Here is a 24246-nt window from a genome sequence, read left to right on the forward strand (position 1 = left end):
AGCCAGCTTTAATTAAAAGGGCTCCATGGCTCTGGAGAGATGAATTGGGGCCAGTTTCTGTTTGTAAATGCCCATTCCAGCAGGGATGGAGGTGTCTGGTCAGGCTCTGCTCCAAGGACGTGAGTGGGTGGATTCCAAGCCTTGGCTGGAGCTCCCATTTACAGACAAGTGCTGGACTAGGGGCCCAGCATGTAGCCCCTGAGTAGGTGATAGCTTCTCTGTGCCTCAGCTCCTCATCTGTGAACTGAGGATATTACAGGCCCACCCAAGAGCTGTTATCTCGCATACTCTTTGTAACGCCTTCATGTTTATGGCTCCCTCTGCTGACGATGCAGCTGGTTTAAAGCCTCGAGAACAGTGCCCTACACATAACATCATCATCACTGTCTTCAGTTTTGTCATTGTTGTTGCCATCGTCATCATCACCATCACAGCCTTCATCAATGTAGTCATCTTCATCGTTGTCATCATCATCGTTGTTGTTGTCACTATCTCGGGCTCTCTACTGCTTGGCGCAGTGCCTGACCATAGCATCGTCATCATATCATTGATGTCATCATCACTGTCATTATTTTTGTTGTTATTGTTGTCAGCATCATCATCACCGTCACAGCCTTCATCACTGTTGTCATCTTCATCATTGTCTTCATCAGCTTCATTGTTGCATCTGTCTTGGGCTCCCCAGTGCCTAGCACGGTGCCTGACACATGTCATCATCCATGTTGTCATTTCTATCTTGGGCTCCTCAGTGCCTAACACAGTGCCTGACCCATAGCATCAGCCTTGTCATCATTGTTGCTGTCATCGCCATCACCATCATCATCATAATCTTTATCATTCTTGTCATTACTATCTTGGGCTCTCCAGCACCCAGCCCAGTGTCTGACACATTGTAGGTGCTCAGGAGTTATATGTGGAATGAATGAAGGGATAAAATAAGGCGCCCGCTCTGTGCAGGACACTGGAGATACAGAGAAGAAAGGTACAACCTTCTCACCCCCCTGAGACATGAGGGGTGGAGACACCCCCACCTGGACTGTGGTGGTTTGTTCATAGAAAGAGAGCCGCAGCCTTGGGGAGTTGTGAGCCATTGACCCTGCTGTCAAAGCCTCAGCTTCCCTCTCGTCTGTTGGCCTCTTCAGTGCCTTCCCCATTCCTGCCTGGGCTCCTTCCCCAGGCCCAGCCCTGTGCCTGCTCCCCTCAGCTGGCTATGGCTGGGAGGGGACGAGGCTGCCAGCTCCCATCCTCCCCACAGGGCAGCCAACATTGCTTCATCACACATGGACCATCTGACCCCACCCTGGTGGCAGGGGGCCTGGGAACAGAGTAGGGGCCTCAGATCTACGGTTGAACCCTCCTCTGACAAGCCGCCAGCTGGGTGATCTCAATATAGTTACTAACCCCTAAGCCTCAGTTTCCTCGTTTATAATATGGGCAAAATAATTCTACTGCCTGTAAGTTCTTGGTTTAGAAGTGTGCCTGGCACATGGCTAAGCTTTGTTATGCCCTTGATGCTTTTCATCTGTTCATCATTCATTAATTTAACGTATTTTTCCTGAGGTCCTACTATGTGCCAGGGGACACATCCAGTGGTGAGCAAAACAGGCTGCCCCATGCTGGGCGCTCCAGGCCCTGACTCTGCTCACAGACTGTCTGCTCGCCCTTTGAGGACCTGATGTAGCGAGGGAATGACCCCGATGGTAACAAAGTTAGGGACCAGCCCGGCTGCCTGTTGCTAGATACCTTAGCTGGTGGGTCAGTGGTAGGATTCTCACCTTTCATGTGGGAGACCTGGGTTTGATTCCTGGCCAGTGCATCTCACACGCAGCCACCACTTGTCTGTCAGTGGACGCTTGCATGTTGCTATGGTATGAACAGGTTTCAGTGGGGCTTCCAGATTAAGACAGACTAGGAAGAAAGGCCTGGCGATCTATTTCCAAAAATCAGCCCGTGAAAATTATGGCTCACAATGGTCTGATCTACAACTGATCTTGGGGATGGTGCAGGACTGGGCAGCGTTTTGTTCCACTGTGCTTGGGTTCACTGTGAGTTGGGACAGACTGATGCCAGATGATAACAATAACACCCCACCAACAGCTTCTTGTGGGTCACTGCTTCTGCTCCAGGCAATGCGTCCTAGACATAGTTCTTGGAAGTTCTTTGTAAAACAAAGGTCCAAGTGCATCAGAAGAGCGGTTCCTGTCTTTGTTGAGGATCCCAGAGCAGGCCTGGTGGGGCTGGTCATGCCTATTGTTGTGTGCTGTTGAGTCGATTTCGACTCATAGTGACCCCATGTGACGGAGTAGAACTGCCCCAGAGGGATTTCTGAGCTGGCATCTTTTTGGGGGCAGATGACCAGGTCTTTCTCCGGCAGGGCCACCAGCCAGGCTTGAACCACTGAGGTCACGCCTGGGCTAATGCATTTCTTTGTAACCTTCCTGCCTCCACCTTCACCCCAGGACCCCAGGTACTTGCAAATCAAGTCAATCAAGTGCAGAACACGCAGGGCTGGAGAAACTGGTGAGAGTCGCTCTCGAGGGAGCCTTCCTTGGTCTAGCCCCTTGGCGAATGTCACCTACTACTTGCCGATCTCGGCCCTGGGGGTTTGGAAGCAAATCGGGGTCACAGCTTGCCCTTGTAGTCTGCTGTTCTGGGAAGAACAGATGGTGTTAGCCAGTCCCACCAGGGGAGAGATGGTCCCTCCAATGTGGATGGCCCAGGAGGCTTGCTTAGGGGTTCTTCAAGGGGACAAGAAGGATGTGGGACATCTCAAGAGATGGCGTTGTCCTGGGGGCTCCTAATGGTGGGTGATGCCATGACTGGAGGGCTGAGGGGAGTGAGAATTTAGGGGGCATGGGTCTAGAGGGCAGCTGCTGACCGCTGGCATGCAGACACGAATGCCTGCTTGGCCAGAGGGTGAGATGAGCTTTATCAGTAAGACAGGGGCTTTGCACATGAGGCAGGCTCCATTGCCGGGTGACCTGAATGCTTGGCCTGTCTGAGAAGAGGACGGGCTGGCCCACTGGCTGCACCCCGTCAAAGCAGTGCCTGGCTGAGCCACGCCATGGCTGCCCCTTCCTCAGGGTCATCACCCTTCCTCTGGGACAAGTCTTCCTTGCCTTGTGCCTGGCACTTACCTGGTCCCTGAAGGCATTTGGCCTTGAGACTCCCAGGCTAAGGGAGCCAAGAAGTGGGGACCCCTTGACACAGCCTGTGGATCTGCACCGATGGGCTGCCCCAGCCTGAGGCTGAAGGACAAAGGGAGAGAACCAGCAGGTGAGCCAGGCGCAGGTGTCTGTGAACGGAGCCCACCCGCTTTTTCTTACAGCCTGTGCAAAGGCCCAGAGGCACGAGGCAGAGGAAATGGGAATCATCAGATGGGCAACAAGCTTATTCCTACATTCACAGGGCTTCTTGGAAACTGAAAGGCAAAATCAGAGACCACCCAGGTCCAGGGAGAGGCTGCGGGCTTTCTGGAGGTCTGTGCCAGGTGCTTTGTGTCTGGTCCCTTTTGTAATGCCCACAGCAAGCCTTGGAAGAGGGTCCGGCTTTTATCTGTTTTCTGGGGCAGGAGCCCAGGCACAAGGTGCTGAAGCATCGCTCCTGAAGCCACACCGAGGGAGAGGGGTCAGCCTGAGCTGAGCACGGGGTTTTTCCACTCTGCCTGCAGCCTCGGAAACACTTTGGGTGGCTGTTATGTAAGGGAGGGCCCAGGAGAGCTGTGGCTCTGTGTGTGTGTGTGAGCGTGAGCACATGTGTGTCTGCATGTCAGTGTATGTGCGTGTCAGTGTGTGTGTGTGCACGTCACTGTGTGTGCATGTCAGTGCAAGTCTTGTGTGCATGTCAGTGTGTGTGCATGTCAGTGTGTATGCATGTCTGTGTGTCTGTGCAAGTGTGTGTGCGCACATGTGTGTGCATGTCTGTGTGTGCAAGTGTGTGTGCATGCATATGTGTGTGTGCATGCATGCGAGTGGGTGTATGTGCACACATGTGCGTGTCTCAACGTGTACACATTTCCATGCATCTGCGTGTTTTCCCGCATATGCTGGCTGTAGCCTTTTAGGAAGGAGGTTGACACAGGGTAGTTTTCTAGCAGTAGAGAATTACCCACGTATTAGCTGGGTGTCCTTGGGAAGTGACTTGGCTTCAATCATTTAATCCTCACAACTCCAGGAGGTGGGTACTGTTAGTAACTTGTTTTGGCAACAAGGGAGCCGAGGTGCAGAAACGCTGCGTGACAAGCACTGCTGTAAGCGGTTTCTAAGCTTTTAGTTTGCGTGTATTGCATGTTTGCTATGAATTTACAGGGTGAGGAGTGAGTGGGGCTTCTCCTGTGCTTCAGTTGTATCTTGCTTGTGTTTTTATTACTCCGCAACCGAGTGGGGCCGCAAAGGGGGGGCGCGTGTGCGTGCGTGCAAGCTTGCACATCTGCCCAGGGGCTGGCCAGCATCTCACTGCAGGCTATACTCTGCAGCCAGAGTCTGACAGTCACATCCCAAGCCTGGACCGTGGCTAATGGGACTTCCCCAAGACTTCTTGGCCACTCATGTTCCTGAGACCCAGGTTTCTTACCCATAAGATGGACAACACTGTCCCCACCCTGACCATCCCCTAGCGGATGTGAGAATGGCTACAAGAAGGCTTCGTGAACTGCTCACGTCTACACCACAGGGAGGGCTTCCTCTTGTGGGGTTCTGTTGAGCAGCGTGATGAACAGCCGGGTGGGTGGTGATGGTTTGTACACATTTGCTGTGTCAGTTCAACTTCTCTGCTGCTAAATAATAGTATTTAAGTATTTATTATGAGCTGGGCGAGTAGCAGATACCGAATACCACTGGCTTGATACAATTAAAGGCACTTTTTCCTCCATGTCACACAGCGCTACATACCAGCAGGGCTCTGTTCCACACAGTGATTCAGGGACAGGCTCCATCTGCCTTCAGAAGCTCAGCATCCTCTCCATCTTCCGGTAGAGAGATGGACGAATGGATAAATGATAGACAGATTGTCATGGTTAGCTGCCATTGAATCAGCCCCTGACTCATGGAGACCCCATGCACAATGGAACAAAACGCTGCCCCATCCTGCTCCGTCCCCACGATCAGTTGTGGATCAGACCTGTGGGATCCATAGTATTTTCATTTGCTGACTTTCACACGTAGATCGCCAGGCCTTTCTTCTAGTCTGGTTTAGTCCAGAAGCTCCACGTAAACCTGTTCAGTATCAGCAACGTGCAAGCGTCCACTGATAGATGGGTGGTGGCTGTGCACGAAGTGCATTTGCTGGGAACCAAACCTGAGTCTCCAGCATAGAAGGTGAGAATTCTACCATTGAGCTACCACTGCCCCAGACAGACGGATGGACGGACAGACGGACGGACGGGTGGGTGGGTGGATGGGTGGATGGGTGGGTGGATGGATGGGTGGGTGGGTGGAAGGATGGGTGGGTGAATAGGTTGGTGGATGGATGGATGGATGGATGGATGGATGGATGGATGGATGGATGGATGGATGGATGGATGGATGGATGGATGGATGGATGGATGGATGGATGGATGGATGGATGGATGGATGGATGGATGGATGGATGGATGGATGGATGGATGGATGGATGGATGGATGGATGGATGGTTGGATGGATGGGTGGGTGGGTGGGTGGGTGGAAGGATGGGCGGAAGGATGGGTGGGTGAATAGATAGGTTGGTGGATGGATGGAGGGAGGGAGGGAGGGAGGGAGGGAGGGAGGGAGGGAGGGAGGGAGGGAGGGAGGGAGGGATGGGTAGATGGACGGGTAGATGGATGGGTGGGTAGGTGTGTTGGTGGGTAGATGAATAGATGGATGATGGATGAATGGGTTGGTAGATGGATGAATAAAGAGCTAGAGGGAAAGAGGATCATGAGGCAGGTTTTGGGGGACCAGTCCTGGAAGTGGTGGCCAGCATTCCTACACATACTCTGTGGGCTGGCCCTGAGTCATATGGTCATGGCCACTTGCAGGGGGACATGTGGCCCAGCCAAATGCCACATAGATGGCTGGACACTGCCAGTCTTTGCTAGAACCAACCACTTCTGTTGTGTCTTGACTAAAGGAATGTTTCTCCATGCATGAGCCCCTGGAAGCAAGTAGGCTGACAGGGAACTCCAGCTCATCCTGAGACTGTCCTGGGGATTCAGTGAGCTCTTTTATGACAGCCACGTGGTGCCTAGGACATCTTCTGGGCGAAACCTTTACCCCATTGGATCTTACATACTCTGTGTCTCTTTAGATCCCTCGTACTCAGTGTGGAAAGGAGCCCTGGTGGTGCATCAGTTAAGCACTTGGCTGCTAAATGAAAGGCTGGCTATTTGAACCCACCAGCCGCTTTGTGGGAGAAAGATGTGGCAGCCTGCTTCTGTAAAGATTTAGAGCCTTGGAAATCCTATGGGGCACTTCTACTCTGTCCTGTAGGGTCACTAAGTCAGAATTGACTGAACAGCAGTGGGTACTCAGCCGGGGGTCCACAGGATGGCACATCACCAGTGAGCTTGCTTGAAATGCAGAGTTTCAGGCCCCCCAGACCTGCTGACTCAGAACCTGCATTTTAACAAGTTCCCTGGAGACCGGTGTGCTTGAATAATCAAAGTTTGGGAAGTAGTGTGTCTTAATTTCTTAGTGCTGCTGTGATAGAAATACCACAAGTGAGTGGCTTTAATGAACAGAAATTTATTTTCCCACAGTTCAGGAGGCTAGATGTCCGAAATCTGGGGCAAAGTCCTTGTCTTTTTCCAGTTTCTCTTCTTCAGGTCCCTGGTGATCTTCAGGTGGCCTGTATCTTCCCTTCATTTGTACTTGCTTCTCTGCTTAATCTGCTCTTTTGATATCTCGGAAGTGATTGGCTTCAGACACACCCTACACTGATATGGCAGCCCTGGTGGCATAGTGGTTAAGAGCTATGGCTGCTAACCAAAAGGTCTGCATTTTGAATCCACCAGGCGCTCCTTGGAACCTCTGCGGGGCAGTTCTACTTTGTCCTATAGGGTCGCTATGAGTCGGAATCGACTTGACGATAATGGGTTTGGTTTTGGTTTTGGTTTTACACTGATAAGGCATCGTTAACAGAACAAAGCCCTGTTCCCGAATGGGATTACATCCACAGGTATAGGGGTTTAGGAGTTACCACATATATTTTGGGGGGACGCAATTCAATCCACAACACAGTGCTTTATGAACACAAACCCAGCACCTTTTACTGTCATTTCAGCTAACTGGGCTTCCTAAGAGGCAGATTCTCTGGTTCCTGGCTTTCAACTAGAGATACACGTTCATTGCCTTTACTCTTCCTTGGCCTTCTGCCTTACAGGCTGGCCTCACACCTGTTTCACAGATAAGAGACTTGATGCTTGGCTTCAGGTCTCCTAAAGCCAAGTCGATTAAGTCTCTGCTAGCCCAGGACCCCTTCCACACCATGTTGGGATTTGGAGTAGGGGAGGAGACACCTTCTTGCAGCAGGCAGCACTGGAGCTGGGCCCTGCGTGGGGGCAGAACTCAGGCCTGTGGAGCGGGAGGCAGTTTTCCAGGTGGGAGGCAAGGCCCTAACTGAGCTGGGGAATGGGCCAGGTAAGACCCCAACCTGGGGCGTGGCCACCCGACTGGACGGGCTAGAACTGGAGCCATGAGTGACTTAGCATTCGAGACTCCCTGTGTTCCAACCCAACTGATGGCTCCTTTTCGAATTCCGTTGGCTGTCTCATGCTCTCGTGGCTAATTAGCCCTCAAAGAGATACTCCGCACCCAGCAGACACAAAGCGGAACTTTACAATGTTTGGCCTTGGTTTCAGTTTCTTAAAGAAGGTATAAATTACTGCTTAATGAATGTGCGTTAGGGCTGGCTTGAATTTAAAAGCTTCTTATCCTAAATGAACTTTTTTAAAGTCAGCCATTTTTGCTATGGACTTTTATATTCAAATTTAGACTTACTGCTCCACGTTTTTGTAGGTTTTTTGGGGGGGAGGGGGGCGTTATCTATTTTGGAGATGGGGAAGGGAGAGTAGAATGGAGGAGATAGAGGTGACTTTTATTTGAAAGGGATGGAGGAGAACAGAAGAAGACTCAGGCTTCTATGAGTTCCCTGACAAACAGGAAGGTCACGGCCCCGTGTCTGCAGCGGCGGGGTGGCTGAAATCCTAGACTTAAGATCTGATTCCAGATCAGCCTGGGTCCAGACTTTGAGGCTTAGAAATAGAACATGTTTTGACCAAGGCTGAGGGTGTTTTCTCACCTTTAGTAGAGAGACAGTACCAATTAACTAGCAAAGGGTATTCCGAGCCTCCCCGAGAGTAAATGCGTTAACGAAGGTATTTTAGCTCAGTCCCTGGCCCAAAGTATGTGTGCAGTAAACACTTGTTGTGATATTGCTAAGGGTCCCTGGGTGGTGCAGATGATGTGTGCTGGATGGCACAAATGGTTTGCTGTTAACTGAGAGGTTGGTGGTTAGGACCCACCCAGCAGTACCAAGGAAGAAAGCCTTGGTGATCTGTTTCTGTAAAGATTGTTGTCCTTGCTTTAGGTGCCGCAGGGTCAGTTCTGACTCGTAGCTACGCCATGTGTAACAGAACGCAAGACTGCCTGGTCCTGCGCCATCCTCACAGTCGTTATGTTTGAGCCCATTGTTGCGGCCACTGTGTCAATTCATCTCATCGAGGGTCTTCTTCTTTTTCACTGACCCTCTCTCTACTTCACCAAGCAGTGGTTCGTTCTCCAGAGACTGGTCTCTCCTGATAACACTTCCAAAGTAAGAGAGATAAAGCCTCACTGTCCTAGCTTCTAAGGAGCACTCTGGCTGTACTTCTTCCAAGACAGATTTGTTCATTCTTTTGGCAGTCCATGGTATATTCAATATTCTTTGCCAACATCATAATTCAAAGGCATCAGTTCTTTGGTCTTCCTTATTCACTGTCCAGCTTTCCCACGCATATGAAGAGATTGAAAATACCATGGGTTGGGTCAGGCGCACCTTAGTCCTCAAGGTGACATCTTTGCGTTTTTAACACTCTAAGGGGGTGTTTTGCAGCAGAATTGCCTAATGCAATGTGTTGCTTGACTTCTTGACTACTGCTTCCATGGGCATTGATTGTGGATCCAAGTAAAATGAAATCCTTGACATCTTCATTCTTTTCTCTCTTTATCATGGTGTTGCTTATTGGTCCAGTTGTGAGGATTTTTGTTTTCTTTACGTTCAGGTATAATCCATACTGAAGGCTTTGGTCTTTGATCTTCATCTGTAAGTCCTCTTTACTTTCATCAAGCAAGGCTGTGTCATCTGCGTATCACAGGTTAATGAGTCTTCCTCCAATCCTAATGCCTCATTCTCCTTCACATGGTCCAGTTTCCTGAACTATTTGCTCAGCATATGCATTGAATAAGTCTGGTGAAAGGATACAACCTTGACACACACGTTTTTTGATTTTAAAACAAGCAATATCCCCTTTGTTCTGTTCAAACCACTGCCTCTTGATCTATGCACAAATTCTGCATGAGCACAATTAAGCGTTCTGGAATTCCCAGTCTTTGCAATGTTATCCATAATTTGTTATGGTCCACACAGTCGAATGCCTTTGCATAGTCAATAAAACACAGGCAGTCCTCTTTCTGATATTCTCTGCTTTCAGCCAGGATCCATCTGACATCAGCAATGATACCCTTAGTTCCACATTCCCTTCTGAATCCAGCTTGAATTTCTGGCAGTTCCCAGCCAGTGTACTGCTGCAGCCATTTTAGAATTATCCTCAGCAAAATTTTACTTGCATGTGACATTAATGATATTGTTCGATAGTTTTCCCATTCCGTTGGATCACCTTTATTTGGAATAGGCATGAATATGGATCTTTTCCAGTTGGTTGGCCAGGTAGCTGTCTTGCATATTTCTTGGTATAGACAAGTGAGGGCTTCCAGCGTTGCATCCGTTTATTGAAACATTTCAGTTGATATTCTGTCAATTCCTGGAGCCTAATTTTTTTTGCCAGCGCCTTCAGTGTACCTTGGACTTCTTCCTTCAGTACCACTGGTTCTTGATTATATGGTACCTCCTGAAATGGTTGACTTTTGCCCAGTTCTTGTTGGTACCCTGTGTATTCCTCCCATCTTCTTTTGATGTCTCCTGCATTGTTTAATTTTTTGCCCACAGAATCCTTCAAAATTGCAACTCGAGGCTTGAATTTTTTCTTCGATTCTTTCAGCTTGAGAAATGCTGAGCACATTCTTCCCTTTTGGTTTTCTAACTCCAAGTCTTTGCACATTTCGTTATAATACTTTGTGTTCTTGAGATGTTTGGAAATGTTCTGTTCAGCTCTTTTACGTGATCATTTCTTCCACTTGCTTTAGCTACTCTATGTTCAAGAGTAAGTTTCAGAGTCTCTTCTGACATCCATTTTGGTCTTTTCTTTCTTTTCTGTCTTTTTAATGACCTTTTGCTTTCTTCATTTATGATGTCCTTGATGTCGTCCCACAACTCCTCTGGTCTTTGGTCATTAGTGTTCAACGTGTCGAATCTGTTCTTGAGATGGTCTGTAAATTCAGGTGGGATATACTCAGGGTTGTACTTTGTAAAGATTACAGCCAAGAAAACCCTATGGAGCAGTTTCAATCTGTAACACGTGGGGTGGCCGTGAGTCGGACTCAGCTCGACAGCAACAGCTTCAATTTGATTTTTGGTGAATGTTATTGTTGTTAGGTGCTGTGGAGTCATATCCAATATATAGGGACCCAGTGTACACCGGAACGAAACACTGCCTGGTCCTGCACCACCCTCGCCATTGCTGCTAGGTTTAAGCCCGTTGTTGCAGCCACTGTGTCAGCCCATATCGTTGAGGATCTTCCTCTCTTTTGCTGACCCTTTCTAAAGTAGAGGGTGGTTTTTGGTATGTTCTTGTTATTATAATCCGTTACAAATTCTAAGATGCCATTGACTGATGGTAACTTTTGAGAAAAAAAATCACCCCATGACACATAACCACCAAAGAAGATGAATAACTTTTTTGCGTGGTTCCTGGTTTTTGGAGGAACTTCCAAGGGAAATCCTGAGCCGTGGTGGATGCATCAGAATTCGTCTTTCTGCAGCTGCCCGAGTTTCCGCCAGAGGGCGCCCGCGCATCTGTGCTTGCCTGCTCCAGGGGTCAGCTCCTCCAGTGAGTGGGCTCGAATGGAGGCTTTAACCATCATTGTGGTCCATTAAACTTTTTATTGGCAATATTTTATATGAGCCTCTTCCAAAAGCAAACCAACGTGGTGGGTGGGTGACCCCCAGATTCTTCCAGGGCACAAGTCTGTGCTTCTGTGATCTGGCCCTGAGCTCGTGGAGGCTGGTGGGGCCAGGTAGAGATGGGGCTGGGTGACGTCCATCAATCCTGATGTCTGTCTCCTGCTCAGCTTCGAGCCTGGCCCCAGGGGTGCCTTGTCAGAGCCCTGACAGCCTTGTGAGACGGGGTGGCATGGCCCAGGTGTGGGTAGAGGGAGCAGTATGGACCACCGCCCTCCCCGGAGCCTCAGCATCACCCGTGTGCAGATGGGCTCAGCCAGGCAGACCTGTGGCGCTGGAGGTCCAGGCTCTTCCCCTGCGCTCAGCCTTCCATGCAGCACCCCCAAGGCCAGTGCTGCAGGGGGCCTCTGACTGTGGACTTGGCTCCCAGCTGGTTCAGGGCTGAGGCTGGGAGCGTGCACTTGGCTAAGCGAGGCCAGCTGGCTGTGGCTGCTCCCAGGAGGCTGAACAGTCCCTGGGAGGGGAGCTTGGTGCCAGCCCTGCATCTTCCCCAGAAAGAGCCTGCCCAGGCTGTGACTTCAGCAGCGCCTGCCTGGGCCATGACATCTACAGAGCCTGCCCGGGCCATGGCTTCTGCAGAGCCTGCCTGGGCCAGAGCCTGCCGTCTTCCCCCCAGTGCCCACCCAGCACGGAGCAAGCCCAGGCGAGCTGACCCCCTCTCCACAACCTCATCCAGCCTCTGTGCCCTGCTGCTCCCCGGCCCACCCAGACTCAATTTGTCTGTAAACACAATTCTCTTTTTATTGAGGTGAAGTTCAGAATACATGTAATTAACAATGTTGGGTAAAAACCCAGTCACAAACAAACAAACAAAAAAACAATGTTGGGTAGCCATCACCTTTTTCTAGCTCCCAGACATTTTCATTACCCCAAAAGAGGCCCCATACCCATTAGCAGACATTCCCCATCCTCCCGTCTCCCCAGCCCCTGGCAACCACTCAGCTGCTCTGTGTCTCTATGGATTTGCAAGTTCTGGACTCTTCATTTAAGTGGAATCGCGCAATATGTGGCATTTTGTGTCTGGCTTCTTTCACTTAAGCATGCGTTTTTGAGGTTCGTCCACCTTGTAGCTCCTGTCGGTGCTTCGTTTCTTGTTATGGCTGGATGACATTCCATCGTATGGTGCTTATCCGTTCCTTCCTCCGTGGACATTTGGGTTGTTTCCACCTTTAGTCTGTCATGAATAGGGCTGCTATGACTATTCATGTACGAGTGTCTGTGTTCCTGTTTTCACTTCTTTTGGGTATACACCTGGGAGTGGAATGCTAAAAATAAATGTTTGAGAATGTATTTGTTTGTGACTTGGGTGTGAGCAGGAGTATGGGATCCTGCCGAGCAGACTGTGGAAGCCTTGCCTCTCATCTGCCCCCTGACCTGGAGTGGTCACCCCTGTCCACAGGAGGTGTCCCCCCCGAAACATCCCTGCTCCCAGGGGAGGGGGTTTCGGCCTACCTCGCAGATTACGCAGGGATGCAGGAGATGCAAGCAGAGGAGCAACAATTGCTACACAATTAGCACAATTAATGACTGCAGCTAAAGGGCCGCTGAGGCTGTTTCCTCGTCCATAAAATGGGGATAATAGCACATTATTTAATCCTTACTGGATCCTTGTAACAAGAAGGAAACTGGAGCCCCAGGAGGTGAAGCCACAGCTGGGAGGAGCTGGGGTTGGGGGCTCTCAGGAGGTTCTCAGAACTATAAACACAAACCTAAGAAGGGAGGGGAGCCAGGTGGCGCAAGAGTTCAGCGCTCAGCTGCTAACAGAAAGGCCAACGGCTCGAACCCACCGAGTTGCCCCACAGGAGAAAAGACCTGGTGATCTGCCGCCATAAACATTACAGCCTAGAAACCCTGATGGGGCAGTTCTGCTCTGTCACATGGGATCACCATGACTCACAACAGGAAGGGGAAATGCCCACTTAGCATAGCGGAAAGGCTTGGAGCAGTGCTACTTTACACCTGTTTGTGTGAGCCCCTCGGGGCCCTGGTTCTCCCTTCTTTGGAGGGGAACTCCCCTGGACTCACCCCAGTGGGGCCCACACACCCAGCCTCCCATGGAACAGAGAAGGAGCAAGGCGTGTGTCATTTGCTGTTGTCAGAAATGTGTGCTTTGCAAGCTTGAATTTTTTATTTTTTTAGGTATCTTTTCTCCCTTTCAGACCTAAAATGAAAAGAAACTGAAAGGGATCGCAAGTTCTTTTTGGAAACTGATAATAACAAAGCAGATGAGGGAGTAGCTCTTTCATGAAATAAAACATGGAACCTGCCGGTTTTCCTTCCGGGGAGCCCGGGTGCAGATCCCACCCGTGAGCAGGTCACCTGCACCAGGAAGTTCCCAGGAGGGCTGGGGGTTAGGAATCGAGCAGAGGATCAGGGCGCCTGCTCTGCACGCCTCACCTCTGTGATGTGGGCAAGGCCTTCATACAGAGCCTCGGTGTTCTCATCTGCTAAGTGGGGTCACAGATCCCGTGGGGTTGAGTCCCAGGGGGACTGTGGGAAGGCACCTCCATCTGCCCAGAATGAGGGTGTGGCATCCTAGGTGCTCTGGTTGGGGGTGGAGCAGGGAAGGTGTTTCCAACCGGGATGCCGCCTCTTGCCACCTTTGTTTGTGCATCTGTGAAATGGAACTGGCCGGTTGCTCTGGCCGTGGCTGCCTGACAGCGGTGGGGGGAAAGTGGACGAGACGGGGGATAGGAAGGGTTTGCAGCCTGCTCGGCCTTCCTGGGTGGTGGATGCCTGGCCTTTAGGGGTCCTTCCCTGACCTCCTTTGCTTCCCTGCTTGCTGCCCGTCCGACCCCTCCCTCCGTGTCTCTGGCCACTGTTCTCTCTCTCTTCCATTTCTGGAGCATCGTGACCTCTGATTTAGACAAACAGATGGCCTGTTTGTCTTATTTTGTTTGGCTTGTACAGCGTTTTAAATATTTTAATTAGACGCCAATTAGAGCCCACAGTTTTTAGAGTCCTTATTTCCAGCTTCTCTCTACAAACCAGAAATGGGGTCACCCCGGCCCAACAGCTCTGGTTACTGAGCTGGGCAGTAGCTGCTCTGCTAGAGGCACTAGTCTTTTGGTTGGCCTCAGTTTACCCACAGGCTGGCTCTACCTTGCCAGCCCACATCACCTCCGGAAGAGAAACTATGAGATGAGGGATATTGAAACTGCAAAGTGCTTTGTCATCAATAAGAAACTGTTATTTGCTATTTGTAGTCACACTAAGGTGTTAAGACATAAGCTCCTAGTTGAGTGTTGGTCAGTTGGAATCAAAACACCATCCTAAGCAAAAAGATTTATTGAGGGTCAGAGTGAGACATTTGTGAGTGGGGCTGGCTCTAGGCTGGGCTCAGATGCAGAGCTAGACCATCGCCCCAGTGCTGAACCTCAGCCCCCAGGCCAGGGACCTCCTCCTCTGTGGTTAGGCTCATTCTCATGGTGCCAAGGTGACTGCAGCAACTCCAGACCTCAAACCTATCACCCTTCATGTCGTCTGCTGTGAAAGAGCCAAAGGCTTTGTCCCAGCAAAAGCCTCGTTGGTTCAGGGCTTGGCTGGTGACCCATTCACAGAAGCAACACTTCCATCTCAGGGTCGGAGCAGGAAGGAGACCTCCACCTGAGCTCACATCCATGGGCTGAGGATGGAGGAAGGGCTGGTACCCATAAAAATCAAGATTCTGTTACATCGCAAGAAGCATGGCTTGATACCGGGCAGCTGAAACAACTGCTATCCCTGACAGATTAAATAATGAATGTGAAAAAGCTTTGTAAACCAGAGTGCTGTGTACCTGAAGTTCGGCTTCATTTCTTGTTCCCCTTTTCCAGAAGATAAAGTCACGGCTCGGAGATACCAGGTGTCTTGCCCGTACCGTGGCTGCTGGATGGGGCAGGACTCAGACCTTGGTGTGCACTGACCCCCACCCAGGGCTTCTTCCACTGCACCAGGAGTTTCCTGAGGACCCCTGCTGGCACCGGGTCCATGAATCCTCTTCCTTCCTCGTGTTTGCAGACATCTGGGTCTTAATGATTGCTGTTGAGCTCCTTTGGGGGCTCGTGGGAGGGGGAGTGGGATGTCTGTTGCAGGCCTAAGTCGGAACCAGCCAGAAAGCACAAGGGGCTGAGGTGGCTCCCTTCTGCATGCCCCTTCTTCAGGCCCCACTGAGTCACCCTTTGATGGAGTCGTGTCTGTTGTAATTCTCACCAGCACGACACCTTGCACGTCCTTTATGAATATTTCATTCTCTGCCAGCAACAATATTCCTGATGTCCAGATGGTTGTGGGGTCCTGTCCTTCCTGTGCTGGGTAGTCTGTTCCCAACCCAGACAGTTGTGGGCTCCAGGAGCTAGCCACAGCCATCCCTCCCCTGGTACCTGTTCTCTCAGCAGTTTCAGCTCTTGGAGCTACCCAGCGATCTGGTGGGTTCACTTGGCTGTGAACTTGACCGAAGAAAAGGCGGAGGCCTGAGAAGGGAGGTGACTATCCTGTGGTCCCAAGGGGCAGAGGCAGGACTTGAACCCCGGTTGGCCTGACTGCCAGGGCCCATTCTGATTGCGCTGCACTGCCTCCTAGTGGAAATTCCAAGCAGGCCGGCTGAGGATCAGTGCTGGTTTCAGGGAGCGGCATCCCTTGAGCTGGCCCTGAGGCTTAGTGGGATGTGGCCACAGGTAAATGGGATAAGGAGTTGCTGGATAGTACAAAGGATTAACACACTCGACTGCTCATCAAAAGGCTGGCGGTTTGTACCCACCCAGCGGCTCTGAGGGAAACAGACCTGGTAATCTGCCCCTGTAAAGATTAAAAAAAAACCAAACCCATTGTTATCGAATTGATTCTGACTCTTAGCGACCCTATGGGACAGAGTAGAACTGCCCCATAGGGTTTCCAAGGAGTGGCTGGTGGACTCGAACTGCCAACTTTTTGGTTAGTAGCTGAGTTCTTAACCACTGCATCACCAGGGTTTCCCCTGTAAAATTAAAAGCCTAGAAAATCATATGGGGCAGTTCTACTGTGTCATATGGGTTGCTATGAGTCGTTCTAGGCTGGACAGCACTAACAATAACAAATGGGATAAGAATAACTATGATGGTGCAAAAGGTTAACTAACACGCTTGGCTGCTAACTGAAAGGTTGGAGGTTCGAGTCCACCCAGAGGCACCTCAGAAGAAAAATCAGCCATTGAAAACCATTTGGAGCACAGTTCTACTCTGACACAGGGGTTCACCGTGAGTCAGCATCAACTCAATGGCAAGTGATTTTTTTTTTTAAAATGGGAAAAAAGCCAGGGTATGGGGTGTCCCCAAGTAAAAGGAGGGGCAGGACCAAAGGTGCAAGGCAGGAAAGTAAAGGTGCTTTCTTCACCTAGTGGGGTTGTTCGCTGCTCCCTGAATACGCTCTGCAGAGGGGAAGATTTGCAAAGCGTGAAGTGCTGTGGAAGTCCAGAAGGCCAGGTGTTGAAAAGCCTGGACTGTCAGGGAGCAAGAGGGAGCCACGGACAGTTCTTGAGCACTGGAACCTACTGGGTGCTCGAGGCATCTCTTACTCAATGCTATTCAGAGCAGGAACTAGGCTGGGCAACCTCATGTACCTGGCGGCCCTCATGGCTTCTGGGGACTCTAGCAGGGACCAACGGGGAGCGCAGAGCGTCCTGCACATAAGCGCTGCCTCCTAGCTGCAGCTGGCTCTCCTCGGAGCCCCAGAACCACGAGAAATGATTGGTTTTATTGCCCTCGTCTGCTGCTTCTCCCCACTAGGAAAAGAGAGCCTATTCATTTTGTTTTATTCGTCAGCCAGCTACGAGAGACGAGGCCGCTCTCTGATTTCCTCTCCCAGGACAGATCCGAGAGGCCACCAAGTCCATTAAAGGGGCCATAAAAGTCGGCAGATGATACAGCGTCATAGGCAGAGCTGCCTTGGTCACTTGGCTCAGTGCTCGGCTGGGGTTGGCCGGGACTGCCAGGCTGACTGGGAAGAAGGCATGTTTGCACAGTGAGGGCACCTCTCTAATTCTGGGTGCCTCCCAGCACTGGGCCCTGTGACTCGCAGAGAGGAGTCAGGGTGGGCTCTGTCCTCCTCGGGGAACTTGGGTCTGGCCAGGAGGCTGTGGAAGGAAGGGAGGGAGGGCAGGAGAGACAACATACTGCAAATAGTACCTGTTGCCTTTGAGTTGATTTTGACTTATACTGACCCCATGTGTTACAGAAGTAGATCTGCGCCATAGGGTTAATCTTTACAGAAGCAGATCGCCAGGCCTTTCTTCCAAAGCACTGCTGGGTGGGTTCAAAATGTCCACCTTTTGGTTATAGCTGAGTGCTTAGCTCTTTGCACTACCCATGTCCCAGGGCTGCTATGACAAAATACCACAAACAAGTGTGGCTTTCAAGAACAGAAGCTTATTGTTTCACAGTTCTGGAGGCCAGAGGTCCAAACCAGGGTGTCAGCCCTGTCGATTTCTTCTGAGGGATCTGTGAGAGAAACGGTTCCAGGCCTCCCTCCCGGCCTCTGGTGGCTCCCGCAATCCTTGGTATTCCTTTGCTGCCAGTAGATGCATCTTCACGTGGTGTCTACTCTGTGTGTGTCCTTGTCTCCATGTCTGTTCTCCCCTTGATAAGACACCCCTAAGAAGGGACTAGGACCTACCATACTCTGGTGTGACCTTATTAACTGAGAATATCCTCAAAGAAACACTCTATTCCAAACAAGGTCACATTCACAGGTACAGGGGTTGGGACTTAAGTGTTTCTTTTTTGGAGACACAATTCAATTCATAACAGAAAGAATGAGGAGAGGGGCTTGGTAGGGGCTGGGAGGTGGGTGATGACGTGTGCTCTGAGCTGAGGGCCAAGGACATAGCCGAGGCTGGGGACTGGCAGGGCTGACGAGGTTGGGATGTGTAATCTCCTGAGACTGACTCCCCAGTGACTCCTGTGATTCCCATGGCCCCTGATCTGTGCTGGTGTCATGAGATCTCAGGGGGGCTGCTGTTGGGATGCGGTTGCTAGTGTAGTCACCAGCCACGGTGGTGGCCCCACAGTTGACCTCACGCTGGGACACCGCTCAGAGGTGGCAGGTGGACAGTGTGTGCTGGCTGTCTTCTGTGTGGCATTGCTTCTGTCCCCAGTTACGGGAGCTGTCCATTGGATGAACCCAATGGAAACCAGAGGACAAAGGAACACTTTCATGTAGCTCATACAGGCTAGCTTTCCAGGGTGGAGGTGATGGAGAGTGGATCTAGATGAGTAAATTGAAGATATCCTGCAGAGTCTTCTTTTCCGTGTTAGGCATTAAAAACTTTAGCAACTTGTCTCCCACTTTAGAGGGAGCAGCCCCATGCCCCAGACCACTGAACCTCTAGGTACTTCATTGATGTGGAAGGCACTTGGACTTTGGTGGTGATGATCTGCACGTGTCCTATGATGGAAGCACAACGTCATCAATGCAATGGACCAGTGAGATGTATTGTGGGATGGACAGACTGATATGTCCAACAGAAGAATTGAAATAATGCTGAGGCAGGACATCACAAGTGTACTGCTGTCCAGGCCAGGCGAAAGCAAAGTGCTTCCGCTCATCTTTACTGACAGGAATGGGGGTGGGGGAGACCCTGGCACAGTTTTTGAGCCAGCAAACATTGTTTATTTCTTCTAGTAAATGTATCCCACTCGGAATTCTTAGCATTACCACATTATTAAGTTTCCAGTACAAAACAAAAAACCAAACCCATTGCTGTTGAGTCAATTCCAACTCATAGCAACCCTATAGGACAGAGTAGAACTGCCCCATAGGGTTTCCAAGGAGCAGCCGGTGGATTCCAACTGCTGACCTTTTGGTTAGCAGCCAGGCTCTTAACCACTGTGCCACCAGGGCTTCAAGTTTATTTTACACCATCCAGCTGGCATTTGCATCTGCTACACAGGTGAGCTAAATGAGGTTGGAATAAGATTCTTGTTCCTGCATCTTTTATATTTACCCACTTGTTTATCACTTCCGACGTGTTTCCTTCTTTCCTGAAGACCCATGTCACTTCCCTTCAGCCAGAAGAACTCCTTTTAGTATTTTTCGTTTTGCAGGTCTGATGGTAACAGATGCACTTCATTCCCTTTAATCTGAAAATGTCTTTATTTTGCCTTCATTCTTGAAGGATATTTTCTCTGGGTTAAATTTTTTTTTTCTTTTAGCTCTTTAAAGTTGCTCTTCCACTGCTCTCTGACCTCCACTGTTCATGATGGATTCCCCAAACCTCCTTCAACCAGAAATTTTCCAAACTCCATACTTACTGAAATGCCCCAAAGCCCCTCCCTACTGAAATGCCCAAACCCCCTCCCAACTGAAATGCCCTGTCTTAGTTACCTAGTGCTGCTATAACAGAAATAACACAAGTGGATGGCTTTAACAAAGAAAAGTCTTTTCTCACTGTAAAGTAGGCGAAAAGTACAAATTCAGGGCATCACCTCCAGGGGAAGGTGCTCTCTCTGTGTCGGCTCTGGAGGAAGGTCTTTCTCGTGAATCTTCCCCTGGACTGGGAGCTTCTCTGCGCAGGAACCCCAGGTCTAAAAGAGGCACTCTGTTCCCAGTGCTTCGCGGGTCCCCAGCTCTCTGCTTGCTTCCTTTTATCTCTTGAGAGAAAAAAGGTGGTGCAGGCCGCACCCCAGGGAAACTCCCTTTACATTGGATCAGGGAGGTGACCTGAGTAAGGGTGGTGTTACAATCCCACCCTAATCCTCTCAACATGAAATTACAATCACAAAACAGAGGAAAACCACACAATACTGGGAATCATGGCCTAACCAAGTTGATACACACGTTTTTGGGGGACACAATTCAATCCATGACATGCCCCAAACCCCTTCTCAACTGAAATGCCCTAAACTCGCTCCCTACTGAAATGTCCCAAACCCCCATCCCAAATGAAATGCTCCAACCCTACCCAAAATGAAATGCCCAAACCCCACCCCAACTGAAATTTCCCAAACCCCACCCCAGCTGAAATCCCCAAACTCATTCCCCTTCTGAAATTCTAACAAATCCCCTCCCTGCAGAAATGCCCCAAACCTTGTCCCTGTTGAAATCTCCTAAACCGCTTCCTAAATGAAATGCCCCTAAACTCATCCCAACTGAAATGCCCCACACTCCATCCCAACCCCAAACCTCACGGGACACTTCCTCACTGGTTCTCCCTGTTCTCCTCTCTCTGTCCCTCCAGGCTATGGGCACGCAGCCCCCGGCACCGACGCGGGGAAGGCATTCTGCATGTTCTACGCAGTGCTGGGCATCCCGCTGACGCTGGTCATGTTCCAGAGCCTGGGCGAGCGGATGAACACCTTCGTGCGCTACCTGCTTAAGCGCATCAAGAAGTGCTGTGGGATGCGCAACACCGAGGTGTCCATGGAGAACATGGTGACCGTGGGCTTCTTCTCCTGCATGGGGACGCTGTGCATCGGTGCGGCTGCTTTCTCCCAGTGCGAGGAGTGGAGCTTCTTCCACGCCTACTACTACTGCTTCATCACGTTGACTACCATTGGGTTCGGGGACTACGTAGCCCTGCAAACCAAGGGTGCCCTTCAAAAGAAGCCGCTCTACGTGGCCTTTAGCTTTATGTATATCCTGGTGGGGCTGACCGTCATCGGGGCCTTCCTCAACCTGGTGGTCCTCAGGTTCTTGACCATGAACAGCGAGGACGAGCGGCGGGACGCTGAGGAGCGGGCTTCGCTCGCTGGGAACCGCAGCAGCATGGTCATCCACATCCAGGAGGAGGCCCAGCCGGGCCGGCCGCGGTACAAGGCCGACGTCACGGACCTGCAGTCGGTCTGCTCCTGCATGTGCTACCGCTCACACGAGTACCGCCCGGCGGCCCACCAGAACTCCTTCAGCACCAAACTCACCCCCCAGTACTTTCACTCCATCTCTTACAAGATCGAAGAGATCTCTCCAAGCACATTGAAAAACAGCCTCTTCCCCTCGCCCCTTAGCTCCATTTCTCCTGGGTTACACAGCTTTACCGACAACCACAGGCTGATGAGACGGCGGAAGTCCATTTAGGGTGGGAGGGGACACATGGACAGAAGGCGTCATTTGTCATACTCAACGTCCACTTCCATTGACCCGACTCGTCTTTCCTTCTTTATTATTTATTTATTATTATTATCGTCATTTATTGTTGTGGTGGTTATCATGATCCCTTTCTCTCCTCCCTTCTCTCTTGGTTTCATTTCCTCCCCACCTTTCCAGCGAGGCAGAGCAGGTCAAAGGGAAAATAAAGGCCGGTCCTCCTCTGAGTCTCGCATCTAAGCATGAAGCATGGATTTCTTCCTTCCCAGCAAAGTCTGCCTTACATTTCTACCCCCGCGACCCGCTCCATCTCTGGGGCGGCTTTCCCAGGACAAGTGTGAGAGCAAGATGGAGACAGAGCTGAGAGGATACCCAACCCCAAGGTGCACACCCAGCTGAGAGTCTTCGAGCGCCCACTCACGGTGGTGTCTCTAACGCCTTTCTCTTTTTCTCCCCAAGGAGTGGGTGACAGCCTGTGTGTGTGTGTGCGTGTGTGTATGAATGTACACGAGAGCACGTGCCAGCTCACACCCGAGTGTGCTTCTGTGTGCGTGTGTACCATGTGACGAAATGGGAAGTTCGAGGTACTCATTTTTCTTTTCCATCACATCATTTCGTTAATAGCCTGCTTCCAGCTGCTTCCAAACATGATGGGAAAACAAAAGCCACAAAGTTATTGATTTATTGTCTTGCCAAATCAAGCATGTTCCATGAGCAGGCTCTATCCCAGGCGTGCCAGGCCCATATTTTTAAATGCTAGGTTCTAAATTATATTAACTTCTTTTTAGGGGGCGGGTGGGCAAGAAGACACGGATCGTTTTAGCTTGCCAGTTCAAAAATTTTTAAAGAGCATGCACTTTGCTAAACTGGTATGCATTATTGATGCAAGAACACAAAACTAGCAATGGAGTAAATAATCAAAAACCAATGATAATATTAATTTATTAAAGACATTTTTAATTTTATCATCTCCAGCTCCAACAATTTTCCACGTAACTGGAAGTGTCAGGGGAAACTGGGAAATTGTTGGAGCCACAGAGTATCTGTTTTATGGTTTCCTTCTTATTTATGTCATGATGGTGATTTTCTGCAGCATCTCCTTCAGGGATAAGAATTACCGTGTGGGAATGCCTGAGCGAGAATGGGCGCTATTACTCAGTGGATGTGGTTTCTCTTCCTAATAAAAAAGGACAGGGCATTTTTTGTTTTAAAAAAAAAATACATATATATATGTGTATATATATATATATAGCTCAAGAAAGACTGTCTCTAATTGCATTTGATTTGTAATAAGGAAAGCTCATGGTGGCCTCTGGAAGAGCTTGGAGGGCAGTGAGCTGTGTTTTGGCCTGCTGGGAACTTGTCAATCTCAGGAGACAGTTTGGTCTGGGTAGTGGAGAAGTTTCTCCCAATTCTCAATAGGGGATGACCCCAAAGGGAAGACTGTGTCAGTCTCCTAGGGGACAGAGTATGGCATATTGGACAACTAAAGGACAGACTGACCTCCAAATTCACTGAGGGGACTTTCCTTCTTCATTGTCCCTGCCATGTCTGAAAATTTCTCACCCTCCCACTCTTTTTTTTACATAGAACTTCCTGACTCTTGGATAGAATTGGGCTTCAGCCATTTTACTCAGAAGGAGCTTGTCTACAGGCCTGTATCAAGGTTCCAGTGGGATACTCTAGAACGGGCGAGCTGCTCCCTAGAAAGAGTTGACCTAAAAGGTTTCTGAAAGCAGGCAATACCCAAAATGCCACCAGCCCCAAGCATTTGGACCATTGGATTGAAACACGTGAGCACTCAAGCCTCCCCTGAAGAGTCTGGGGATGCCCTTTAATGCTCTGTCCTAGTTTGAAATGCCCCCTTTGTCCAGGACACAGGGCCCTTGGAAAAGTCTGGGACCCTCAGACTTTCAGGCCAAAGTTGACAATTGACAAAGTTTTTGTTGATTCACTCAGTTTTAAGATCTGATTTCGCGGAATGCCCTATTAAAGGCTAAGTCTGTCAAGTGTAGAAGCAGTAGTTATTTTTAATTTATTTTTTTCTTTTGGAAGAGATTGCCTTTCGGGAGTCATAGGCACAAAACCACTACTGCATATTTGCAGAGTGTGTTATGCTTTGGTGGGGGCTGCCTGGAATACACTTGGGCTTCTAATGAAGACTTTTGTAAGATTTGCCCTCCAAGGAAGAGGGCGGTGATAGCCTTTGATCTATGAAAGAAATGGAGGCATCAAGAAGATGAGTGGTTTTGCTCAGTGTCACAGAGCTGGGCCTTCACGACATTGAGATGATTTAGGTCTCCAACCCCCAAAGGGTCCCAGAAGCTAACCCCACTCCACCAGGTTGTCCTAACTCAGCCCCCAGTGAAGGACCCTGCTTCTCTTTCTCACAGGAAATGCAATAGACCCCTGGAGTCAGTTAGAGGGAAATGAAAGGACACTGGTTCGCCCTTCATTCGGGGCTGGCTTCCCCATGAATACATCCTTGTATGTATGCTTGAATGCTCCAAGTGATGGGAAACTCCTCCCCAGGTAAATATAGAGAACCTTCCTGTTTCCACAGAGTTGACTCTTTATAGGATTAAGGATTACAGGATTAAGTCTTCATTCTCCTCCTGTGATGACTTCTGACTTAAAGTATCTGAAGCAACTTGGATTTTGTCTTGGTTCTATATCTCCCCTATTTCTTCTGCCCTTTGGAATGATCACTATCTGAGTCTTAATCTTCTGAAGTTAAACATCCCTGTTCACGCTCAGAGTGTCTGGGGCGTGCAGGTAAGCCTTGGTGTGCTTTCTTTGAGATGTCTGCCTTTTCCTTAGGTGGCCCATCTGTTCCCTACCATCGTCTCTTGCCAAGGAGTTCTCTGTTATTATTAGGTACTGCTGAGTCAGCTCCAACTCATAGATAGTGACCCTGT

The 24246-nt window shown here is 50.0% G+C and overlaps 1 protein-coding gene across 1 annotated transcript; it reads left to right on the forward strand.

Moving 5' to 3' along the window:
• Positions 1 to 304: 304 nt before the first annotated feature.
• Positions 305 to 21319, forward strand: KCNK9 (potassium two pore domain channel subfamily K member 9). Its single transcript, XM_049854616.1, has 2 exons — positions 305 to 512; positions 20484 to 21319. The coding sequence occupies exons 1-2, from the start codon at positions 305 to 307 to the stop codon at positions 21317 to 21319; spliced, it is 1044 nt and encodes a 347-aa protein (XP_049710573.1).
• Positions 21320 to 24246: the final 2927 nt, after the last annotated feature.

Source organism: Elephas maximus, chromosome 15 (assembly GCF_024166365.1).
Source record: "Elephas maximus indicus isolate mEleMax1 chromosome 15, mEleMax1 primary haplotype, whole genome shotgun sequence".
In the NCBI taxonomy this organism is placed as follows: domain Eukaryota; kingdom Metazoa; phylum Chordata; class Mammalia; order Proboscidea; family Elephantidae; genus Elephas; species Elephas maximus.